We start from the raw sequence: 26,669 nt of genomic DNA on the forward strand, positions 1-26,669 counted from the left end.
AGTACCATTTTCACATCACAATATATGCTTTTGTATTCCCTTCAAAATATTCCGAAAATTATGCACACAAATGTCCTCACAATAGGATAACGCACGACCACTTGTCAACGAGTAGTTTATACAACTCGTATTAGCGATCGCCTCGCAATTCACAATGACTAACGGGGGAAAAAAAACACTGAAAAAAATGCAACGCTCCGCCCAGTGCTCGCAGAGACATTACAAAGAGGGAGTTGCGACCACAGAGACATTACACGAGGGAGTTGCTGGGAGAGAGACAGTGGCCATGATGTTCTTATGAGCAGCATCTCGGGTCCTGTGTCCGCCCGTATATCAAAATTTGTCTCGTATCTCGAGATAAATATTTCCCCGAAATTTTACTCGTATCTCGAATTTCTCGTATGTCGAGGTACCACTGTATAGTATATACATAGCACGGCCAAATCAAACTTACTTCAATAACATTACATCATCTTCAGGACAATGTAAGACTGTCTAGAGTGAAATATGACTTTTTCCTTTAGAAAATATAACACCTACACCAGGTTGCGCTTTTTTTGGACTGTAACTTGAACCTTGAAAACAAGTTATTCGTCATACAGCCTTTTGTCAGCACTTTCAAGCCTTAGGTCATCCACAACTTGGGAAAACCCCGCTGAAGACAGACATTTTTTGAAAGATAGCGGCACGCAAAATATACCCTCCTTCGCACACATTGTACATTGACCTGCCAGGGGTGCTGGAGTTGATGAAGGGGAGGTGAAAAGTAGGAGGAGGTGTGAGAATGGGGATGAATGAAGCAAGTGAAAACAAAGGAGAATTACAAAGGCCATTCCAGTTGTGAAAGCACGCAGCCATTTTTCATCTTGGGCTCCTTTTCTACACGCTCAACGAGCCATCTCGGCCACAATGCTATGTCATCCCTCAGCCGCACTATGGCCCTCCTACGGCATCGGCCACAGCCTTGAGGAGTCCATGCAGTCTACTTTCATTGTCATGCTCCGTTGAAGAAGGATTGGACAATGAGGCCATAACTGTCACTGACTGGGAGAAAGTATATGTGCCACCGGGGAAACGTTAAAACTCAGCCTAAAATTATGAAGTGGTTAATTCATCAGCAAAACTCAAAGAAATATTAAATCCATGTTGAAATGAAGGCAGAATAGTTTTAGGTTGAATAATAGCACGATATAACAGTTACATCAGTAATAGACAACATTGATGGTTTTGTGTTTGTAGCATATTTACAGAGTTTTGTACAGTTTAACTTCATTTTAAGAGTATACATGGACATTAAAAAGTCTAATGTCTGGCTTTTAGATTTTATTATTATTTCCTTAAATAATATTAAGTTAATCATAATTACTACATAAGACAACAGAAAGCAAATGATGCAGTCGTTTCTGAAATGATCAGTACTTAAGTAAAGAATAAAAGAATATTAAAAGTGTGAAGTATTAAATTCCAAAGTAACACATTTATCCAAAATGAGGTGGCTATAATTTTAATCGAATTAGATTACTTTACTTCTATCATGAACACTAGTAAAAGTTTGTAAAAAAAAAAAAAAAAAACATTTTACAAGATATGTGTACATAACCGGATACTCAATTTTTTAAAGAATATTATTGATTTAATTTTAAGAAAATAAAAACATCTTGCTGGCAAATCTTATTTCTTAAATTTTACCTTTAGTTAATATTTTAAACACAATTTATGTTGGAAGAAGTAGTCAATCATAAAGTGAAGGCATGACTTTGTATGTGGTAATTAGTTGCTGTGCAAGGACAGGCTATCAGAGACTGTATAGACAGAAGGCAACCATTGTGAGGATCAGGCTCATCCAATAACCAGTAAAGAAAATGAATTTAAAAAAAAATTACTCTAGTATTATTCTACTATAGGTTGAAGTGACAGCTCAAGGAGGAGTTTATATATACAGAAAATATTGGAGCTTTTTACATGGCATAAAAACCTTGTTAAGGCAAAATATTTCATATATTTTCTCCCTTATCACAGATTTCTTCTCAAGGTTCTGACAATACAATTCCAATGCACCAGAGTAGCATAAAAAGTGCTTAAGGGGCCTAAAGTTCCTAAAGAAACTAGTGAATGAATGGACTGAGTGACATAATGAAATGTAGCAGCTTAGTCTGAGGCCTTATTCTATTTTTTTTTTGCTCCTGCTAAAATGTTCGCTCTTTGTAGCCCCTTTTGCTTTGTAATCTTTAAAATAAGACCCTTTTCGTCTTTCCAATGCCATCGGTGAATGGGTGACGGTACGGGCTAGAGAGATGAACTGCAAAATTCAATCATGGGAATTGATAGTTTGGAGTTGTGAAGGCTTTGGCCCATGGGCAGTTTGGAGATTTAATTAAGGTTAAAATGAGGAAGATTCAGCCTGCACAAGACAATCTCATATGTGGACAATTTGTTTATTGAGGCACTGACTTGTCTATCTTAGGATTGTACATCCTCTGTCACTTTTTTTCTTCTCCTTCTAAAATCAATTTCACTGGTTATATATGCAAAATCTGCTCAAGATTATGTTAATAGAAAACATGAAGCCATTTATGCGAGTACTCATTTCATGTTTATTCCTAGCCAGGGGAGAATTAGCACCATTCTTCTCAAGGCAAAGCATTTTAAAGGGCAGCAACACTCAATTAAAGAATGTATTATATATAATTCCTCAAACCCTTTTTCCCGTGTGCCATCGTTTTAGTAGTTTAAAATGTATTAGAAAAGATTATTATCTTTTAAATAATTTTTTATGTCCCATCAAAACTATAATTTTTCCCTCACCTATTTGGAGCTTCAATGGATGTGCCAGGAAAGAGGAAATAAAAGTAATATATGAGCTGTTCAGCAGGGTCTGACGTCACCTGCAACAGAGAACTTGGAGGAATACAATTCATTCGCAATGACCACACTAAAACAAGTTTTGATCTTTTGGGTGGGATAGGTTCCAGCACCCCCATGATCCTAGTGAGGATCAATGTTCCCTCTAATTTTTTGTTTGTCTGGGCAGAAAGACAACCTCCCTGAGCACACTGAGCACCGGTGTGAGCAACATCATCATTGCTCGCTATGGGCACACACCAGTATCACACCTGCCATAAGCAGGTGTATGTCTACTACACATAAATGATTTAGTAATAATACAATGTAATGATTAATATCTATGAATGGGCGGCCCGGCAGAAGAGTGGTTCGCACGTCGGGCTCACAGCTAAAAAAAAGAAAACATTGGGATTTTATGTTGTGCGCTCCATATGATTTGCTATGCGCAGAGAAGACGAGAGTAGGGCGCAATTGCGCACGCGTGCAGCTTAGAAGGAACATCGGTGAGGATAAGCGGTACGGAAAATGAAAAAAAATATTTGGTGGGGGACAGGATGAAAGTGCGGGTATCACGTTCACCTCACAGTTCTAAGATAATGGGTTCGATCCCTGGTGTTTTCTGGCCTTCCTGTGTGATTTGCCCCGTGGGTAAGATGCATGCATTGCCTTGTGGAAAGTCTAATGCACATGTGTCAAAGTGGCGGCCCGGGGGCCAAATCTGGCCCGCCGCATCATTTTGTGTGGCCTGGGAAAGTAAATCATGAGTGCCGACTTTCTGTTTTAGGATCAAATTAAAATGAAGAGTATAGATGTATATTAAATTTCCTGATTTTCCTCCTTTTAAAATCAATAATTGTAAATTTTTAATCCTTTTTTCTGTGTTTTTAGTTCAAAAATCATTTTGTAAAATCTAAAAATATATTTAAAAAAAAAGCTAAAATAAACATTGTTTTAGATCTATAAAAAACTGAATATTCAGGGATTTTAATCCATTTATAAAAAGTCTATGTAAGTTTATCTAAAATGGTCCGGCCCACATGAAATCGAGTTGACGTTAACGCGGCCCGCGAACCAACCCGAGTCTGACACCCCTGGTCTAATGTGTCTTTTAGATAGATCACTCTAGTAAATGTCAGTGATTTAATGTCCCATAAAGGAAAACGAAAGAATCATCAGGACAAAAATAGCATTGAGAATGTGCAGTAAAAGACAATTATCGTTGCCATTACCGGGGTATTATGATTTCCTATAATTCTCAGTAATGCAGAGTTCCTTTGCTTCTAATGAATCTGCAATATGGAAAGAGAACTCATTAGAATGATTTGGAAATATAGACATCAATCATCTGCACACTTGTTCTGTTTGGGCTGGCTCCATATTTGACCCCGCAAACAAAAAGTCACATCAGCAAGTAGAGAGGACTATTGGGTGATTGTTTTTGCACCACTAATAATAAGGTGATTAGATGTAATAAGTCACAGTTTTAAAAGTTAATGTATGTACTTTTTAGAGTGGCATGACTTATCACTCAAAAAGGAAGGTTTATCTCAATACTCGAGCAAGGATGATTTCCTGCAATATCCTAGACTGCTTCAACTATGGTTTCTTTTACTTTCACAGTCAGAATGAACAATTGTGTGTCCTAAAAAATACCTTATTCTAAAAGTCAAATGAATAATGACGAATTCAAAAACAAAACAAGGATATGCATCGGAGATGCCTTTGAACAATGTAAATAACTGATAAGGAAGTAAAAAATGAGGACAGATGCCCAAGTTGCATGCCTGGTCCTGGAAAGGTAATTTACTTTTGTTTTCCTATATATCAGTCCTGTGTGGAAAAAAAGGAAAAGTTGACATGTGCATGCTAATGTTGAGGAGCATCAGAGTCCATTGACCAGGGCACAGTGTCCATAAGCGTGGACATACGTATATATGTTTGTCGTCATTGAAATGGATGGCGGAGGAACAAAATGCATCAATGCATTACCAAATTACATTTTATTTATATATACATATTCATGTAATGATGTTGTTGAAAACATGGTAGTTCTCAAACCCATCATGGTGATAGAATCAAACATGGAGTTTGTAACTCTTTTTTCAATTTTTTTTGTGTTAACCTACCTACAGTTGTGGTCAAAAGTTTACATACACTTGTGAAGAACATAATGTCATGGCTCTCTTGAGTTTCCAGTTATTTCTACAACTCTGATTTTTCTCTGATAGAGTGATTGGAACAGATACTTCTTTGTCACAAAAAACATTCATGAAGTTTGGTTCTTTTATGACTTTATTATGGGTGAACAGATATAAGTGATCAAATCTGCTGGGTCAAAAATAGTGTATGTAAACTTTTGACCACAACTGCATATCAAGAAGGACGAGACCGAAATTAGGAATACGTTTTCCATCACTTTTAGTAAGAATGCAAAGAGCTTTGTTATGTCTCATAATAAGAATATTGTTGTATGCAAGATTATTTGGCCATATGATAGCTGACTGTCAAAAGGAGAACATAACCACAAAGTACAGTGCAGTCTTTATTTTATTTATTATTAAATGATATTTCTTAATTATTGTTCTTGTTGGTACAAGAATAGAACATTATTGTAATGGGTAAGTTAAATAATAGGACTAAGAGGGTTTTAAAAGTAAGTAAATAATATTAAATAGACACCACTGTCCCAACGTTATTGTTATTCACGTATTGCGGCAGGTCAGAGAACCTATTTATTGCAATAAATGAGGTATTACTGTATTACTCTTAAAAGCTTACACGAGGTTCAGTTTTTTGGTGGAATGAGGCTCGAAGACATCTAAATGGGGCTCCAATGTTCCAATTTTTTGGGAGCACATTTCTGTATGAGCACCTGTTTTCTGTAATGAAAACTTACAAAACATAGCAAAGGCCTCACTGATGAACACCTGCAGCGGAGATAAACAGAACACCCCCCCCTTTCCCAACCAGACACAAACAAACTTGCTGCCAAGAAAAGATGCCAAGTATCTGGCTGTAGGAAAACGGCATAATTGCAAAGGAAGTAGATTGTTTGGATTATATTTTTAACTGCAACAAAAAAAGCAATGTGTTTCTTTATACTAGAAATTCTGGATGTCTTTGGAGAGGATATAAAATTTGAGTTTTTTTGAAATCTTGACATATTTATGGAGGAAAAACATGGATAGAGTTGTTTTAAGTCTAAATGTTTTTTAGTTATGAAATTATAATTATAAAAAAACACTAAGTTGTGTTCTATCTCAAGTTTCATTCTCATCGGACAGTAATTTAAAGTGTGCTTTACATTATTGTAAATAAGTTGTACATAATTTAATTACATTAATCATCTGACAAGATGCCATTATTTATGAGTTCATGAGTGAACCCACATATTTTCTAATCCTTTGGGTTTGAAACTTCCATTTTAGGTCATTTTGTTCATTTCTACAAGACCTTAAAAAGGATTTCATCATACAAATAAGGAATAAACTGTAATACTGGAGATCAAGAAGGTCAATGTTGAACTGAAACACACATTGGACCTTCGTACATGTTCATATCTACGCTACACTATCCAAAAATTACGGTATGTGGGGTTAAATAAGCAGATCATCCTAAAAACATCAATGAAAGAGCAATGTGACTGATGAAGGATTTGGCTGTTTTCCTTGACCAGTATGTTAGGGGAGTTTGAGTTTATTTCCAAGAAACACACAATAAATACAAAGGAGTCTTGCAGATATTGTAATGTATGAAAGGATGTCCCCATTAGCCTTTTTAAAGAAAGGTTAGGCAGCATTGTAGGAGTTCAAGTTTGCTCATACAAAAAGTAGATTTTTGGAAAGCCTGTCTATCTCACTCGCCTTTTATGCAATGTCCAAGGATTCCTATCAAGAAAGGAATTTAAAAGTGGCTACAAAGTGAAGTGAAATGTCCTTCACCTGAGTACAGTTTGTGCACATGTGTTTGCATGCATGATCTGGATTTGTTCAAAGAGAATGAGTGGTGACATTTGGTGGACTGCGCAAAGGCATGCCTGTATTCAATCAAATTTAAATAAATCTAAATCAAACTGACTACATGCACAACTATGGGGCTCCGTTTGTTAAACTGTGACCGGTTAAAAAGACAACAAAGAGACAAAGTTACTTTTTTCACTTCTACAATAATATTTAGCAACTTCATATTTATTTATAAATAATATGTGCTAAATCTTAATCGTAAATATAAATGTTAAATCAAAATTGTAAATATAAATTCTAAATTATAACTTTGAATATGAAATATAAATTGAATATTAATAAAATGTTAATCTAAACCCCAAGTGTAAATCATAAATCTAAATCCTAATTGTTAAATCTAAATAGAAAAATTTAATGTTAAAGCTAAATTGTAAATTTAAATGTTAAATCTAAACCCCAAGTATAAATCCTAACCATTAAATCTAAATCCTCAATATAAATATTAAGTGTCTCAATTAAACATTTAGCTAATATGCTAATTCAAATGACCAGTGACCAAAAGCAAAAGAGCTCCTCTGACTTTTATTTTGTTACTTCCGGTCACCGGTCATTTGAATGTGCATATTAGCTAAATATTTAGTTAAGAGGGTTAGGGGGATATTTAACATTTAGATTTAGGAATTACATTTAGGGTTTAGATTTAACATTTAAATCTATATTTAGCACTTTTTACTTAGAAATCAATACTTAAGTTGCTAAATATTGTTGTAAATGTGCAAAAACGTGACTAAAATGTTCATACCATATTTGAAACACCTTGTGGCGCTAAATATGAAAAAAAATCCCTTTTTTTTTTTAACCGAGCGCAGCTTTACAAATGACTCGCCATGCACAACACGCATTTTTTTTAAAGTACTACACTTGATCTTGGCATCTTGTTGACAATCAAAAACTTATACATAAAAGGTTGTACAAGCTATAGTAGTCTTCCCATCTAGTGTTATTAGTCACAGTTCCTCACAACAGCACGTTGATGAACGGGAACCGAGACAGTGTCTGGGTGGACTTATCACTTCCAATTTCATTGATGGAGAGTCGATCCGAACCCACTCGCACCTTAATCCCAAATCTAATTCCTGGCTGTCTGCTTGCAAATGTTTCAAAAGAGAACCCTGGCAGTGGAGGCGGGAATATTGCAGCACTGCCAAAATGATAAGAGCTTCTGCCAGAGTCTAGATTTGCGGCCATATATATTGTCCAGCTGTACAGTACATCTGTCAAGTGTGAATTCATTCGTATAAAGACAATCGACTGGTAGTCCTGGTGAGAGCTGCTATGGGAGTGTTGGCATTTGAGATGGAATTCTGCATGCACAATGTAAACGGATGGGATTGGTTGTCATTGCTCATAAATGAACTTGTCTGGACTGTAAAAGTCTCTCGAAAGATTTTCCAGAAACTCCCTGGAAACCTGACAGTACTATCAGCACTCAATATCGGTGTATATTTCCCACTAAATCTTAACAAACGAGAATAGCCCTCAGTTAATTTTCAGCTACTTATGTACATTGGTAATTAAACATTCTCTACTCTGTATGTTATGGATGGAACCTGACCATCATTTAGGAGAATGCCACATTAAAATCACACAAAACCTAGACCATTATACCATTTTGTTAGTAATATGTTGACCTTTGTTGGATGTATGCTGTTCGTCACCGGAAGTAATAAATACTACACGATATGGAAGCCTACATTGCAAATGTTTTCTCTTTTCTGTCTATAGTTTCTAGCATTTCACTTATTAATGATGAAAACCGGTATGCGTGTACATCTCAAATATTGAACTGCAAAGGCAGTATTGTCACTAAGGACATGGTTTTACAGGGCCTGACAAGGAGTATATTAATAATCCATCATCATGTTTCTTGTCAGATATGATGAGCATTGCGCTTTGCTGTTTGGGGAGGATTCGTGAGAGTATAAGTAACTTACACAAAGTAATGTTCAAAAACAAACTATTAAATGTAGAACATTTTACAGTGTTTTTTTTAATAAACATTCACTTAAAAACAAACCTGAAATGTGTTTTATCCTTTAAATCTTAAAAAATACTTCAACTTATTTTTTACATATGTTGTATTTTGGCTAGGTATGGGTGTGCGTGTGCATGGTTGTCTGTGTCCATAAGCACTGGCAATGCATTAGGAAATATTGGTAAGTAATATTAAGCAGATTAGTAAGTATAAATACAACAACAACAACAACAAAACTATAGCCTTCATAAGAGTCAGTCAGAGAGCATTTAAAATATAAATTTTTCTCCAGTCAGGGAAAAATCTGGGAAATCTGGGCTTCCTTGTTTGATGAAGAATCAAGCACTCATTTAAAGACACCCCCTGTTTAAAATTCTCAAAGTTTGATACGTACCAATGTGAGTGCAAGACTTTGTACATAACATTGTAGAGACCTCAACATTGTGATCTGCTAAATAAGAGCCTTGGGTGTGTTTATGTATTATGCATTTGCCTAGTGAGGGGAGATATTATGATTAGTACATCAGTTCACAAGATGGATCACTGTTCTTTTCTCAAAAATGCTAATATTTCTAATAAAAACATCAATGAGTCCACATCTGCTGATCTCACAGAATTAAATATTCTCAGCTGTTATTTGACCAAAACATATGTGCTAAGGCAAAAATGTCCTACATCTGCACAAAGTGGAGACTAAAAAGGAAACAAAAGCTGCTTTTTAAAATGTCTTATCACATTTGTCATGCTGCAAACGAATAGAAAAAGTTAATATGTTAAGGTGAAACTGGTCATTTATGTTTTAAAGACAAAATTTGATTATTATTGAGAATTATGGATGATAACTAAAAAAAGCCTTTTAATTCTTTGCTAAGAAACACCTTTTTGATATATCTGTCCAAAATTGTGGCCTGAGAGACACTTAGAGAAGTTCTTCATATTATCAATCAAGTTTCTTTTTTACCTATTTAGTGGCATTTAGTCTTTCAGCATCGTTATATGTATGCGCAATTGAAATTATGGAATAAAAACTCTCTCTAAACATGCTCTTTTTTTAATCGCAGTTTGAACTTTTTATCTGTCATCTATATTCCAGTCTAAAAAAATATGTATTCAAAGTTGGCACCTCCCCATATAGTTGCAATCTGATTTTATTCACCATTTTTACAGCGTCATAGCCTTTTGGAATCCAGTTTTTACTTAATTCGAGCTATTGGTCAGCACACATATCCATTACCTGGATAGTTTTTTTTTCTAGTTTCCCCAAAACATACACATTAACTAAGTCAAATTAAAACAAATTGTAGTTCTGGGTGTGAGTAATAGGTGTGGTTTTGATTGCCTGGTGGTTAAGGAAATAGATGGTTGTATTTATGGTAATAAAAATGCTATTTCATACTGGTAGCTTGTCATAAATAACTATAAAAACCAGAGCTACAAAACATTTCATCACGGCCAATAGAGCAACACAGCCATCTAGTGGATTACATAAAGTACGCGGAAATATATGGAATTCAATCTGATGTCTTATCATAGTGATTAACACTCACGTATGCCCAACACATTAGAATCAATGGGGGTAAACTTATTATTGGGCGTATTTTGACCCCCGATTTCACCCTTCCATTAAAGGTAAGCAAAAGCCTGAGAGTATTTTACTTCTTTAGAAACATCTCTTAAAATTGTGCAGTGCAGTTGTGCTATTTAACAACAAAGTTCAACACAGAAATAAAAAATAAAAATTGATTATGATCTTGATAATACAACTACTATTAATCTCCTTTGATTCTGCAGCAGCATAAGGTGACCACCATAATGTAGTACTGGCCCTTTATTCTTCTGGGTGATTTGACAAAAGGCCCACACAACTTCCATTTATAGACTTCCAAAACTTTAGAAAGGAACTCCCCTCAGGCCTTTTGTTAGAACTAAAAAGTCCCCAACCATGCGGCGCAGTGCTATTTATCTAGCCACCATACTTATTCCACTTGATGACTGAATATACTCTATTGCAAGGGTGTCAGACTCGGCTTGGTTCGCGGGCCGCATTAACGTCAACTCGGTTTCATGTGGGCCGGACCATTTTAGATAAACTTAGATAGAATTTTTATAAATGGATTAAAAGAACTGGATTAAAAGCCCTGAATATTCAGCTTTTTATAGATCTAAAACAATGTTTATTTTAGCTTTTTTTCTATATTTTTAGATATTACAAAATGATTTTTGAACTAAAAACACAGAAAAATGGATTAAAAATTACAATTATTGATTTAAAAGGGGGAAAATCAGGAAATTTAATATACATCTATACTCTTCATTTTAATTAGATCCTAAAACAGAAAGTCGGCACTCATGATTTACTTCGTCGGGCCGCACAAAATGATGCGACGGGCAAGATTTGGCCCCCGGGCCGCCACTTTGACACCTGTGCTCTATTGTGTAAAGCTCCAGACTTCCCCAAAATGTTAACCAGTTTACTCCCATTTACAGCAATGAAATTTTAACTAGGAAGAATCTGTTGTGAGTGATCAGTGTTAAAAAGTTTCATGACATTACAGTACACGATTTTGTGTGTAATTACCATGTATATGTTTACATTGTTACATCACTTCTCAAGATGGATGAGAAGCCCAACAGAGGAAAATCTATTGCATGCACAAATGCAAAAGTAAAATTACTAAATGGAACAAATACGCTTATTTACACTCTCATTTCCTGCTGTTTTTCTCAATTAAACCAACTCAGTCACATAAGACTACACTACCAGATTTTAGTGAGTGAAACAAACTAATGGGATATAGATATTAAGTACCAATGTACTTTGGCTGACTATCAGCCAATAAAAGGGATCAGAATCCTATCATAAAACAGAACAAAGGACCAGATATAAGCAGGGGTCTTTACATCTGTGACTTAGTACAATACACCAGAGAGAAATATCTGAGTTTGGGGATTCGAAAGAAGAGGTGGAATTTAGCTGTCTCGTCATGTGGGTGGTTTGTGTGTGAAAATTTCACTTGCCAAACAAAAACACCGACACATTTCAATCCCAGCATCACCCTAAGGCAAAAGGTGGTTTGTTCATGGATATGCCAGAAAAGCAGACTCAGCAAAGGTTGTTTTTCCAGTGAAGAGTGGAATGACCTCTCCATATCAAGCAAGTTCTAATTTTCTTTGGGTCGAGTCAGCAGTTCATTTTCAACTTAAAAGGAAGTATGTAACATTTCTTGGAGGATGATTGATGTGTGAATTTTAGAGATGGCGGAAGATAGCTGGATCGAAAAAGGTATGTACTATGTGAAAAATATGCTTAAATCCATTTCAAATAGAAGGGCTGGCAGTGAATGAGATAAACCGGAGGGAGTTAACGTTTAACATTACCTCTTATTCTACTTCAAAAGGCCACATAGAAGCTGAACCCCTTGTTTTTATTCAGGATAGCCTGGCAAAAAATACTAAAATGCTGTTATATCCACTACAAACATAAATCGAAAGGCTCTATTATCGCCATCTATGAGAAAAAGGCTTTATGAATAAAAAAGAAATGTCTTACACAATGGCTATATTTCTTTTGGAGTTATTGTGTTTAACAAATTATTTTATGCCATTAATCATGAGTTACATTCTGGGTAGCAAAAAGAAACCAACTTGTAATCTGATCTTTTCCATAGAAAATTATCTTGTCATGCGACTTGAATAAATGGGACTCGCCAGTTTGGGAGCCCAAAGTTCCTTATTAAAGGGAATGGTGGGGAAGACTCCATTTTTGGAGTGTTTTTCTCTAGTTAATTTAGAGAAAATAGGTGTACTAAGCCCAACTTCTACTTTAACAATTACAAAATGCTACTTCTAGAATTGTCAAAAGAAAAAAACACTTAAAGTATTAAGAAGAAGTTTAATGCAGGAGATGCACCCCCCATAAAATAAAAATTCCAACGCATAAATCCCAAAGCCACAAACGGATGAGATTCAACGCAATAGAGCTGTGTTGAGAAGCTAACAAAGTGGATGTAAAGTTGAGTGAAAAACAAATCCTGGCACTTAGATACAATTCTCGTCACGAGGCAGGCTGCATTCAAAACTAAAAATTTCACACTTCATCGCTCACATTTGAAATAGGACCACGCGACTGATTTGTCTTCACAATGCAAAACAGCCATAACCACAATTTAAACCTTTAATTCATTCATTCTCAAATACCTGAAAGTGTAGATATCGCCAAAAGTTTATAAAAAGCGACATAACTTGAAAGTTGAAATGCAGTTAAACCATAATAAAAAATAACAAAAAGGATGGTAATGATATTGCGATAGCAGAATTTGAGTTGACCACCCATGGTCCACTTATAAGTAGACAAGGAGCCGTTAAAATAATTTGGCTACTTTTCATTTGGCAGGACTAAAATTCACATGGACTTAAACAAAAAAAAAGCCCTTTAACACAAAGTCAATGAAATTTACACACATACATGTTAATGTTTTTTACATCATTACAGTCGGAATAGGTTATACCAGGGTTGCGATTATGTTGAAGATCACGTCTGTGATTGTTTTATCAAGGCACAAAAACTTAAGGTTTTTTCCCCATTTCTTTCTTTTCTTTTTTTAAACACCCCTCAGTTCATCAATACACAACACCACACATAACTCCTATGCAATAACACTCAGCAAACGGATTGATTATGGTGGCACTTAGTTGGTTCAGTAAGCTACATTAAATAAATTGTTACAACACACGTGCCCATGTAGGGATCAATTAGGACATTAATGTCTGAATGTATATTAAAACAAATTTATTTTGACAAATAGTTGAATATGGCTTAGCTCGTATATAGCCTTTGTCAACACGGAAGGAAAACATGGCAGAACTGCTGATCACAGAAAAACATCAGGAAGGATATATCTAGTTCATTTTTTTTAATAGTCAATGAACTAAATATACGGTTGCTAGAGTTGCTGAGCTAAACCATTATTTGATTCATGTTTAACACTTGTTTTCTTGTGTTAGAGCACCCCGTGCAGACTGAAGCACTTTACCTCTGTGGGTAGAATACTTCGTCTCAACACTAAGGTAAATGCACTTACTTTCCACACACTGGGTTTTTCCTTCCGTTAGTAGAAGTAAGTAGCCGCACTGATTACATCACTTGGGGAAGTGTTTGAAATTGTGAAATAAAATCCATAATATAGCTTTACAGGTAAGATTCTACACACTGTGGCAAAAGCAAAAACTTAATTCTGATGCAGTTATTTGTCCTGAAATGCAACTGTCTTTTTCATTCATTGATCCTCACGAAGGTGACAGGGGGTGCTGGATCTTATCTCAGCTAATTATGAGCACCAGGCAGGGGACACCTTGAACTGGTGGTCATCCAATCGCAGGGCACAAGGAGACGGACAACTATTCACGCCCACACTGACACACAGGGGCAATTTAGAGTGTTCAACCAGCCTATCATATATGTTTTTAAGATGTGGGAAGAAACCGGAGCACCCGAAGAAAACCCACGCAAGCCTATGGAGATCATGCAAACTCCACGCAGGAAGGTCCGGACCTAGGATGGAAACCTAGATCCAAAAACTCTGAGGGCGATGTGCTAACCACTCGGGTCTTCATGTAACCGTTTCTTCTTTGGAATTATTGTTGAGATGTTTTGAACGAATGCACTGTGACCAAAAGTCGTCTCGGCAAAAGTGGAATTGAAGAAATGTTTTGTCTGTGGCAATCTTTCCCAACGATTTCAAAAAGAGGCGTGAAATGTGCTACACTCGTGCTATAGTTGAATGTGTGAACAGTATTTCTGTGACTCCGCTGAAGCTTTGACATCAGAGCTGTCACACTCATGATGGCTACGGGGCAAGTTTTGAGGCACATGGGCTTGCTGATGTCATTTGCTATAACCAATGCCTACTGAATAGGGAAGAAAGGCAACCCAAAATAGGCTTCAAAGGCCACAGAACACACATGCAAGCTTGCGTCCATTGCGGAAGGCAGTATTTGAGAAAAGGAAAACTGGGATTGTTCATCAGTTAGCTAGGCGGGTTCTCACGTTGCGACTCTGGGCGGATTGTTTGCCCTTCTTGTTGGCGGACTTGGGCCAGGGGAGACTGCGTGTAAGGGGGTGGTGCCTCACTGGAGCTACTGGAGTCCCCTCCCTCAGAGATGAGAGGCGTATGATGAGAGGGCCGAGGCGCATCGCCCTCCTCGTCGTGGGCACACTCGCTGTAGGGAGGGGGCTTCAGATCGTCCGCTGAAAAGGAATGCGCAGTTGGGATGAAATGTCTTGGGAACATCAAAGCTTTGGAGTAAACAGACATACTCTGAGGGCTTTGGTGTCTTACAGTAATGTGATTGTGGCAAGCACAAAAGAATATTTGTCTACTGGGCAGCTGCAGATTCAATTTCTTTCGTCTGTACAGCTTATACAAAGAAGCTGACTTTAGTGACTCTAATCAGATTGAGTCATCTGGACTCGCCTTATCTCGCCTTGAGTCCTTTGCCAAAAGGGAGCCAGGTGAGCTAATGATCGTGGAGCGCTTCACAGAGCAAGATAGCTCAAACATAACGAGGATACAGGGTTGTAGAATAGTTGGTCAACTAGCAAATTAAAAGTAAATGATTTTTCCATTGATGTTGATTGAGTACCTCCCCCAATTTTCAGAATGCACTTATGAAATTAGCTTAACCACTCGTTTGCTTTTTTTTGTTTGTTAAATCTCTCCCATTTTCCATTGCATCAAACAACAATATGGAATAGGAGGAGATTCTAGGCTACGGTTGCATTATTTTTGTTTCATGTCATTAGTGTTTTATTAAATTGTTATACTTTGTAATATAATATATGCTTTGCATTCCAAGAAAAAGTTGTGTATAAAAAATATTCATTTACATATTTTTGTATTTTTATATCATGATAGGCATCTGGACAGGTACAGTACTTTAGTGGCACAGGGCAAGTGTATGGAATTTAACTTCAAATGTGGGTGAACAAGGAGTGTGCTACCTCTAGAGACTGCATCATATGGCGGTGGCATGTCGAGGTGAGAAATGGAAACAGCAGGTGGCACCGCTGTGGTGGGCTCTTCTTGTGCCAGGTCCTCAGGCACACCGTACCAGTTAGGCCAGAGTGAGGTTTGCTACGGAGGGAGGGGAGAAATTTAAACGTCAGTTACACATCGATGTCTACTAGTGAGAACACACAACAGATACAGCATGCAGTATATGCGTTAAACTACAAATAACGTGATAAGTAATAAAGCGGTGGTCAACAGGTTTTACTACATACATCTTACTCTTTTTCTGCTTGTTAAAATACTTATTCTTTTAACACTTCAGGCCAAACATTTGGAAATGCTGAAAGCCAGAATCTAATCACATTCCTGTGAAACAATACATTTGGAAACTACGCATTAAGTTTATAATATACAAGATTTTCATTAAAAAAACAATGCAAAACATATGACTGACTGTGATGTCTTGTTATGGCTATCGCAACAAGAGCGAAGGTGGAGAAAAACAGGAAATGCCTTAAATGAGTCAGACATGACGGTCTGAGTGTTGCAGCTCACCAGTGTTTCCCAAATCAAACTTTAACCTAAACTGTTTTCATGCATTTAAGTCAATGGGAAACATGAATTCAGTTTTCAAGTAAATGCAAGAGAGTTAAATACTGATTTTCACCTCACACCATTTTGAAATCACCTTACCCTAATATTTCTCATAACAACAGTACTAGAATTGTGTAAGCACAGCCAAACCATTTAGCTAGACTGTAACTTCCATTTACAACTCAAACTAAATTTAGCCCGTACAAGACGGACAACAAACTTATTTTCGTAGCCGAGCTGATTTTAAATATTGACAACAAATACCATATTTTTTTATTATCTAAAGTTCTGGTGCCTTCTCAAAGGATTGCATTGGGAGAACAAAAACAGCCCTCCCTATAAATGAAGGCATACATCTGCCAAAAACTGTGAATATTCAACTTCTAATTCGGATGTGGTTGAATGCTATGCAAATTTTATGCGAGGTGCACAATATAAGTAAAGAGAGATATCGAAAGGTGTGGCTACAGTGAAGTCTCAAAGTGGAAAGTAACTCGTGAATGGTTAACCTCAAAGGAACGGGATGACAAGTCATTTCTGACTAACGCAAATAGAAAGTGACAATTTCAAATGATCAAAATGACTATTTCCAGTTGTAATTCTTGTCAATAGCAAACATCCACTTCAAATATTGTATTGAATACACGCCTGGTCTAAAGGTATGTATTAAAATGTCTGCGTTAATAGAGCAAATAATGCTTAATTTTTGCTTGACATGCCATTGTTATGGTTATAGTGATACATAGCTGCACATTGTTATCAATGGCATGTAGCATGGCAGAAACATGGAATCAGTTTCATTAAAAAAACAAAGCACATTCACATTACATGTGCAAAAAACCAAAGGTTAGTGCCTTTATTTATTTATTTTTTACTTCCTGTTACTCCTACGGATTGCAAGCAGTTACATCAGTTTTCCTGATACTTATAATACTTTATTTATTTTATTTTTTATTTTAAATACCATGGAGTTGAAACTTACACTCTGTCTCTCACACATCTGATGGAGGTAAGCCCTCCCTCCAACAATGACTATCTGGGCATTGCGAGGGTTGCTCAGGTACGCAGCAAGCTGCCTCTGCCTCGAGCGATACCAGCAAACGTAGAAGAAGATCTTGATAATGATGAACACGATGACCACTCTGTGATGATGAGGAGGACAGATAGGTTACCATGATTGCCATTTATGCTCAATAGTTATCTACAGATAATTATCATACTCACATATACCAGTACAGCTCCATTTCGGTTGGACTCCAATCAGTGGGCAGTGGTTTTGGCTAGCAAACCCTTTTTAGGTTTAAATAACAAGAGTTAGGGCAAATAATGTAACATTAATATCGTTATCAATGGGCAATAGCTTGGGCAATAGTTGATTAACTTTGAGTGTTGTCAGCTGTGTCGACTGCTTCCAGGATAAATTTCAGAAACAATCATTGAAAACAAACAAACAGCCAAACAAACAAAACAACACCAAACTATTGAGTCTTGAATAAACAAAAACACTAAAATAGTGAATTATAGCTAACGCTTCTGGAACACACCGCCTATTTTGTAGAGCAGCCGAGAAAAACGTCACTGCGCATTCATAAATAAATAATGCTTTAAAAAAAATCAATTATGAGAAAATGGCAAACGCATACAGTAATACTTTATTCTACGTAAAAAAAACTATTTTAAAAGCAAGCTAGCAACATAACATTTTGACCGTCCACCAAACTTTAGTCAGAACAAGTAGGGAAGGCTTACTTTAATCCATTAGACGGCAGAAGAGGGTTTAGTTAGCCGCAAAGTTGGGCCAGTGGCTGGCTTGCATCCTGTTCCTGTTCGGTGATGTGACGAGCTCCGGGGAGCAGCTGAGACAAAGCTGCCCGAAAAGCAGGCCACAATCACGGCCGCCTGCGTCTATCCTACCAATGTGGTGAAAAGCACCAGAAAATGGCCAACTATTCTAGCAATTTCAATGCAGTCCGCGAGAACACTAGTGACTTAGTAGCCACAATAAGCCAGGCTGAGATAAATGCGAATGAAAATTAAAAAAAAGTACTTTTGGGCTAACATTACATTAAAACCCGGTGCTCGCGACTAAGGCGTTCTATTCGAGAGGGGGCGGGTTTCAAATGATGCCTTCAATAAGAATCGGAAAATGCTCGATTTAACCACAGGAACGAGCGTGGGGAGCTAAAAAACAAACAGCTACTTCATTTATTATTATTATTTCCACATACTACTACGTTCATTTTCTCTGTATCAATAGGAAAAACTCAATCTAAAAAGACTGAATCGGCAGAGGAATGTTCTAAAACAATTTGTAGGTATCACGAACTTCTTCGAATGCTGCGGAAGTTCCCTAGGAAAAAAATGTCAATGAACAGGAAGTCCATATATTATCTGACGATTATGGCTCATTTCTAAGTTTTATATTCTCCACGGTGTTGCGATAATAATTGATCGCAAGCAAGCTTTAGGGAAAAAAATCAGGCGACTCGTTGTCGCCATCTAATAGGTTTTTATGTAACAACAATCCTTTTCAGTTCTATCTCATCTCATTCTCTGAACCGCTTTATCATCATTAGGGTCGCGGGGGGTGCTGGAGCCATTCCCAGCTGTCTTCAGGCCAGAGGCAGGGGACACCCTGAATCGGTGGCCAGCTGATCGCAGGGCACAAGGAGACGGACAACCACACACACACACAATTTAGTGTCCAATCAGCCCACCATGAATGTTTTTTGGATGTGGGACAAAACTGGAGAAGCTGGAAAATCCATGCAAACTCCACACAGTGATTGAACCCTCGACCGCAGCACTGTGAGGCTAACGCACTAACCACTCGACCACCGGGCTGCTCATTTACATTTTGGTGAAATGGAAATACTTGCCTAGCACATTCAAACTGAAATATTGATAAAGAGAAACCAATATTTGATAACTAAATCTAAATCAAGTAAATGTTGTTCAAAGCAAACAATTTTAATCACTAAAATCATATCAAATTTGTATACACAGCTATTTTCAAATTACAACTACTAATACAAAATATACAGTCACACCCTCAATTGTATTTAAACAAGGTGTCTTCACTGAGTAGTCCTCTTATTTTACTGTTTGGTTTAGTTTTTATCGGTTATCTTCCACAATGATAGTACGCCTTGGGTAAGTGTCCATGTCCACAAAGATGTAGAGGAACTCATATTTTCCAGATTCGGGATTCTAGACAGAAATAAATATGACAAAAAAATATTACAAAACAGTTTATAACATGGAATTGCAAATTACCCACATAGTTTATTTAATACAAAAGCAGAAATACAAACCTCTTTTGACTCCGAGTGCACTGTGCCTTTAACACCCGGTTCAGCCCCTTCTATGTAAAATTTCAGTCTCATGTACTTCAGTCCATCCTTCTGATACTCCCTATGACTACAGTGGAAATACACACACAGAAAAGTATTTCTTGTCTACTAATAAACCCATAATGATCCAAAACACGGTACTCAGATGTTTGGTCGCCGGACATTTGGTTCCAAACCTGACTTGCTGTCTTCTTCCTCGACGAGTCGTCTCACCGTAACACTTTATTGGTTCACCGAAAGCGCCTATTACCTGTAATTAAAATCAGCAAAATACTGTATATAAACAATATTACAACAAATGTGCTGTGTTTTCTTTGTGTGATGATGAAATAAATGTCTGTTACCTCTGGGTCTAATTTGACTATGTTGAAAGCTTTCCCATATACTTTATTTGGACTGGAAGACGAAAACAGTTCCTGGAAAACCACATATAGAAGACCACCTGAAATGCACATAAACAAGGAAGGAAAAATTTGCTGTGAAATATCTATTATATTGACAGATGATGCTTTCAATCTGTTGTGTTGTTCTGTTGACCTGTCACTCCAAGCCCAACGAGTACAATGATCAAATAGGTGAAATCGCGGCCAGCTTCTTTCACTGCAAAACAAAACGAGTTGTAATAGCAGATTTTTTTACACTTCTTTGCAAGAACAGAAAACATGACAGTACAGGATAAATTAATCATCTTTTTTTTCCAGAACTTTCAGAAATGCTATACTACGGATGTGCATTGCATTCACTTAAAAAAGCCCTGCCTGTGTTTCAAATTAATTTATTTTTGGGGTTGTTTTTTAAATATTTTTCTTTTTTTTGTTTAACTAATAAATACAATAAAACTGACTCAGATGAGGCTTAAAACATGAATGAATGAAAAAAAATCAATCGTTCTGTGTAACATTGTAAAAAATAAAAATTTAAAAATGCTGTAAGAGATAATAATGCCATACTACGGATGTGCATTACATTCACTTTAAAAAAAGCTCTGACTGTTTTTCAAATTAATTTATTTTTGGGGGTTGTTTTTTTAATATTTTTTTTCATTTTTCTTTTTTGTTTAACTAATAAATAAAATAAAACTGACTGAGATGAGGCTTAAAACATGAATGAATGAAAAAAAAATCAATCGTTCTGTGTGACATTGTAAATAATAATAATAATAATAATAATAATAATAATAATAATAATTTATAAATTCTTTAAGAGATAATTTGCAATATTTTGTCCAAGCGCTTACCTACCTCTACGTGTCGCTGATGGCGTTGGGGACCCACTCTGGTTGTATTTGGATACCGATTTTTGTCCATCGGCTCGCTCCTGACTTTTACTTCTTAAACTAAAGTCAAGGGAAATCGCCCTGTGTGGTTGAAGGAAATTACTCAGAGCACGACATTTACACGCAGGTAGTTCAAGCCTGAAGTGGAAGAAGGTCATTTTCGGCACGGTTAACTCTGTTCGGTGTGTGTGGAATAACAAATTGCCCGCTTTAAATCTGCATTTCTGCGTCAATGTTGGCGTTAAATTACGATACAGGAATTTTAGAGTACGGACATACGCCATTATTGTTTTATAATTGTACAAGATTTAGATCAATGGCACTGTGTCATGCAAAAAACCTAAACAAAACCACGATAACTAACCTACAAATAGAGAATGCGCCATTGAAATCATAGATCAAATATATACTATCAGTCTAGATGTCTCAAACGCACTGTGAGCCAATCGCAAGTCTCTCGTCGGCCATGTTGCGTCAGAGATATTCAACGAGGAGTGCGCTTTGAAATAGTTATTAATTGCTTAATTTTAAACCTCACGACCCTCGTGTGGATAGGCGATTCTGGGAACGAATTAATTAATTTTAATAATAATAATAATAATAATAATAATCGGACATAGGCCCCGTCGTCATTATCAACAACACAAAAAGCCTACTTCTCATCACACCCAGAAACTGTGTGACGAAATTGGTGGTGCTTCTTCATAAGCTGTGTTTACTCGGCAAAAGACCTAAATAAGTGATAGTTACAAAAGACCTAAATAAGTGATAGTTACGGAAACGGAACGGCAGCTCTGGGGTCATGGGTTCAAATCCAGGTTGGTCCACCTGTGTGGAGTTTGCATATTCTCTCTGGGCCTGCGTGGGTTTTCTCTGGGTACTCCGGTTTCCTCCCACATTCCAAAAACATCCATGGTAGGCTGATTGGACACTTTAAATTGCCCCTAGGTGTGGATGCAAGTGTGTCTCATTGTTCCCTGCAATCAGCTGACTACCGTTTTAGGGTGTCCCGTAGTCATCTGGGATAGGCTCCAGCACCCCCTGTGACCCTGAGGATAAAGCGGTTCAGAAAATGAGATGAGAATGTTAATGTACCATGTGTAGAAGTCGGTATGAAACTATTTCATGCGAATGTGACATTAACATTGTGTAATCTATTTATACATATTGTTTTTTAAAAATTAGTATTTATTCATTTTATTGTAAAGTAATCCCCAACTATACTAAATTAGTGGGTCACATAGCACGTTGACCATCACAAGACATCAGTAAACATTTGTTTATTGAAATATTCTGTCCAGCATTTTATTCATATTATCAAATCAATATGCAAATGGATCTCTTCAAATAAAAAGACAATGCAATCAATAATTAAGAATATACTAAAGAATTAAAATGCCCAGACATATGCTAGATATTATTATCAAGACATGTTTAAGACAATACACAACACCCCCCTTATGTATAAATTGAAGCATGAAAATGATTTTAAAAAACCTGATTCTTGTATTTTTTTTCCCTTGATGAATAACTTTACATTAAAGGTATTCTCTGGTTCCAGTCATTTTTTCAATGTTCCATGGCTAGTTCAACCTTGCCAGATGTGGTCCACAGGTAGTGTTCTGAACCAAATAAATCACTTGTTGCATACATCACAGACATCACTCCCCCATTATAACACTGCTACACTACTCAGTCTTATTTCACAGAAGATTCACAAAGGAGAGAGACCTCCAAATGCTGTCAAACTTGGCAAGATGCAGAAGAATGATGCATCTGTCTGATGTATCTGTAGAGAAATAAAAACATCATTACTCAGAATCCATTTTTTTCCATGAACCACATGTTTTATGCTGTTTAGCTAAATCTGCTACCCAGCCTGCTTTTGCTGAATTGGTCCACATGTACACTCATTTTAACAAATATACTTCCAACTGTTTACTAGTAGATGAAGCAAATCCGTGACCGGACGTTTGGTCGCCGGCCGTTTGGTCGCCCGGACGTTTGGTCACCCGGGTGAATATAATTTTGAGAGCTGGTTTCAACAGTAGATATTTAGATATTAAACTCTCTCTCATGAATAAAATTTTGAGACCTGGTTTCAACAGTAAACTCTCTGTCATGTTGTCAAACGTCCGGCGACCAAACGTCCGGGCGACCAAACGTCCGGGCGACCAAACGTCCGGGCGACCAAACGTCCGGCGACCAAACGTCCGAGTACCAAGCAAATGTGTGGAGAGACACAGAGAACATTATTTGGCTTTTCTATTCTATTAGCCATGGATACTAATGAACTAAACAAGGAAAATCGATGTTATAATGACATTGACATTTTCTAAGAAGCCAATTTGCATCCAATAGTCTTCCCAATTTTGTTGTCTCATCACAAAATAATAAGGATAATTCTATTCAATCACTTAAATAATGGCTCTATTTAAAATACTAATCAATTACTTGAACTGTGTATATATTAGCATTTCCGATGGTCTTAAGATCTTGTGTATTCTACTTCCATCTTGATATCAGTTATTAATAATATTGCAATAGCAAGGATACAAGTAAGGGTCTGCTTAAATGGAGTCATCTAAAGAAAACTGGGGCATAGTCTCAATTCTAGAGGAAGCCATCATCTGTTATTTCATTTTCTATATCGCTTGCCCTTATTGGGGTCACATCTGTGCTGAAGTTGAATTCAGGTAAAAGGTGAAAACCACAGTAGTGAAGGCCACTTTTTAAGGAAATAGAGATTAAGTGTGGGTACATGGAATCCAATTCAGTAAGTTTTACTTTAAAAATTCCATAGATCAGTTTTATACACATACTGTTGAAGTACATGTACCAGAAAGTCTCATATTTGAATCTTTTTACAGTACTACTATGTAAATTTTCCTCTTGTATGTATGTAAGTCACTATTTATAATGCCGGTTTAGAACAGCAAAACCAATATTTTTTTTGATGATCCCTTCTAATGGATGTTTTACTTTGATAATCCCCCCCAAAAAGTCAAAATCAATTGTCTGGCGGATTAAAAAAAAAAAAAAAAACAGCAATTTTCATTTTGGACCGACTGAATACTCCATAAAGCAAAGAAGAAACAGATACTTAAAAGTAATAATGAGGTCTGTGAGTCATGCATGATTACGGTCTGTATTTACCATAAAGTTAAACAAAACAAGAAAAAGGTGATTTATTGTTATTTAATATAATTATAGTTACAAATCATCAATAAAACCATCCCTGAAGGATTGTTTGAATAATGTGGAAAACATTGCCACTTTGTCTGAATAGAAAAGTCTGGTTTAATACAAAGACATTAGTTTCCTCGGGTGATTCATGGGAGAACACTCGTAAACGTAGAAGAAAAGTCTGTCAAAGAAAATGAATAACATTAAATAAATTACAGCATGCAGTGAATTTTATTTCTTAAAACGTTTGTGGGTTGGATTAGTGTGTTCTTTAATATTTTCATGTTCTAATTCTATTTCAATTTATATTAAAGAAGCATGCTAAAGTGCTGCCTAACCTCAAAGTGTTTTCAATATTATAAATTGTATTAATAAATCTATAAATCTACCTATTTGGATAATGCATGCTGAATTTGTCCTTACTGACAGTTGAAGAAACATCCTAAATTTAGTCATAAAACATAGTTGCCAATTGTTTTCTATGGAGACAGAAACATAAGTGAGCTGGACATAAATCTCTCCAAAAATTGAGAAAAAAAACCATGTAGTCCTTTGTGCTCATCTTTGCACATGATCAAATCATTTGGATATATTTGCATCAAAGTGTCTCTTCAGCGTCAGCATCGTGCTGGTGTAAATGTCCGGTCCGCTTTGTCACAAGTCAGTGATGCCTGCTCACACTCATCCGGGACTTCACTACTGACAAGAAGTCTACACTATGGAGACAATGCAACACAATGTAGAACATAAGCACGTACACGCAGACGTACACACAAAAACAACCTTTTCATGCTCAAAGACAAAGCAAGCTCACATCAAGGCTGCGTATAAACAACATTGGACTCTTTGAAAGTAGACAGTAGGCACACATGCACAATCTAAGAAAAAAGAAACAGGAGTATTTATGGTCCCCCCCCGATTTTCCTACAATTTTGATTTCAGAGCATCATTTAACCAAAGCGTTATATAATCAAAATGAACATGATGTACCTGTTAAAAAAGATGAAACTAAATTAATCTGTTATTTCGTAAAGGTATAATACTTAATACAACTTTTGTATTAGTTCTCACTAGATTGTGCTTGTGTACTTGTAAAGTTTTAAGCCAGTGTAAAATCCATTTGGCCCAATGACATAAAAGTTAATACATAAAATGGTTATAATTCCTGACATAACAGAACACATGCAAAATTACGTGTGACTTACGTGCACATTTGTATGAAGTTAAGGCCAACATTTTTTTTCTGCCTAGAAATGACACAAAAATATGGCAAAAGACACTTGTGTTAAATACCTTATTGTAAGTTTTGCCATTTTTATGGTGTTTTTAAATTGTGAAAATCACTCACATTCTTGACATTTTTCATGTAACAATAATTCTCAACATGTCAAGGGACAATTGCTAGCTTTGAGTATCTGGTGTTAATATTGAGAAATGCTACAGAAGCATTAAACTATCCATAGAAGTACATTTAATAAATACAGATCTGTTGTTTTAAAGAGCAATGCATTTGGCAGAAATCTTTAGGAATTCATTATTTTTATATAATTAATTTTCCATTATGCCATTGGCTGTCCCCCGTCTCGTGCCAGCTGAGATAGGCTCCAGCACCCCCCGTGCTCCTTGTGAAGTGGTTCAGAAAATGAATGAACAAATGAATCAAACTTTTACCATTAACCAATTTCAAAGTGTGGCCACCTGATGGTGTAATGCAGACACGGGTTGGTTCGCGGGCCGCATTAACGTCAACTTGGTTTCATGTGGGCCGGACCATTTTAGATATAATATTTAGATATTTTTCTTATAAGTGGATTGAAAGAACTGGATCAAAAGCCCTGAATATTCCGTTTTTTTTAAGATCTAAAAAGTGTTTATTTGAGCTTTTTTTCTTAGTAAGGTAAAAATCTCTTTTAATCATGTTCCATATTAAAGTGAAAACAGAAAATATTTTTTATATATTTTTAGATTTTACAAAATGATTTTTGAACTAAAAACACAAAGAAAAAAAAGGATTGAAAATTTTCAATTATTGATTTAAAAGGGGGAAAATCAGGAAATTTAATATACATTTATACTCTTAATTTTAATTTGATCCTAAAACAGAAAGTCGGCACTCATGATTTACTTTCCCGGGCCACACAAAATGATGCGGCGGGCCAGATTTGGCCCCCGTGCCACCACTTTGACACCAGTGGTGTAATGGTTCACTAGCCTGATTTCGGTGCGGGCAGGCCCTGGCTCGATTCCTACCGGTGCCGGTATGATTGTGAGTGTGAATGGTCGTCTGTCTCTCTGTAGGGCATCTACGACTGAATGGCGACCTGTCTAGGGTGTCAGCCTTTCGCCCGAACTCGGCTGGGATAGGCTCCAGCAACCCCGGCAACCCTTACGAGTATGGGTGGCACGGAA

The 26,669-nt window shown here is 36.5% G+C and overlaps 3 protein-coding genes across 6 annotated transcripts in view; all 3 read right to left on the minus strand.

Moving 5' to 3' along the window:
• Positions 1-12,713: 12,713 nt before the first annotated feature.
• LOC144092073 (uncharacterized) lies at positions 12,714-18,616 on the minus strand. Its single transcript, XM_077624838.1, has 5 exons — positions 18,195-18,616; positions 17,670-17,735; positions 17,428-17,587; positions 15,842-15,974; positions 12,714-15,088 (listed from the first exon to the last, which is right to left on the minus strand). The coding sequence occupies exons 2-5, from the start codon at positions 17,687-17,689 to the stop codon at positions 14,868-14,870; spliced, it is 534 nt and encodes a 177-aa protein (XP_077480964.1). The 5' UTR covers positions 17,690-17,735; positions 18,195-18,616; the 3' UTR covers positions 12,714-14,867.
• Positions 18,617-19,394: 778 nt separating this feature from the next.
• timm21 (translocase of inner mitochondrial membrane 21) lies at positions 19,395-21,477 on the minus strand. The gene is made up of 6 exons (XM_077624510.1): positions 21,040-21,477; positions 20,336-20,398; positions 20,143-20,240; positions 19,975-20,048; positions 19,760-19,865; positions 19,395-19,655 (listed from the first exon to the last, which is right to left on the minus strand). The coding sequence occupies exons 1-6, from the start codon at positions 21,356-21,358 to the stop codon at positions 19,563-19,565; spliced, it is 753 nt and encodes a 250-aa protein (XP_077480636.1). The 5' UTR covers positions 21,359-21,477; the 3' UTR covers positions 19,395-19,562.
• Positions 21,478-22,338: 861 nt separating this feature from the next.
• Positions 22,339-26,669, minus strand: part of neto1l (neuropilin (NRP) and tolloid (TLL)-like 1, like) — a 49,877-nt gene continuing 45,546 nt past the window's right edge. For 2 of the 4 annotated variants that reach the window (XM_077624828.1, XM_077624826.1), the window contains one exon: positions 22,339-22,863. In XM_077624828.1, coding sequence (XP_077480954.1) covers positions 22,818-22,863 — 46 coding nt within the window. In that variant the 3' untranslated portion in view covers positions 22,339-22,817. Of the gene's footprint in view, positions 22,864-24,237; positions 24,977-26,669 lie in introns of those variants that run through there. The other 2 variants (XM_077624829.1, XM_077624827.1) reach the window with 2 other exon arrangements.

Source organism: Stigmatopora argus, chromosome 17 (genome assembly GCF_051989625.1).
Source record: "Stigmatopora argus isolate UIUO_Sarg chromosome 17, RoL_Sarg_1.0, whole genome shotgun sequence".
NCBI classification, from domain to species: Eukaryota; Metazoa; Chordata; class Actinopteri; order Syngnathiformes; family Syngnathidae; genus Stigmatopora; species Stigmatopora argus.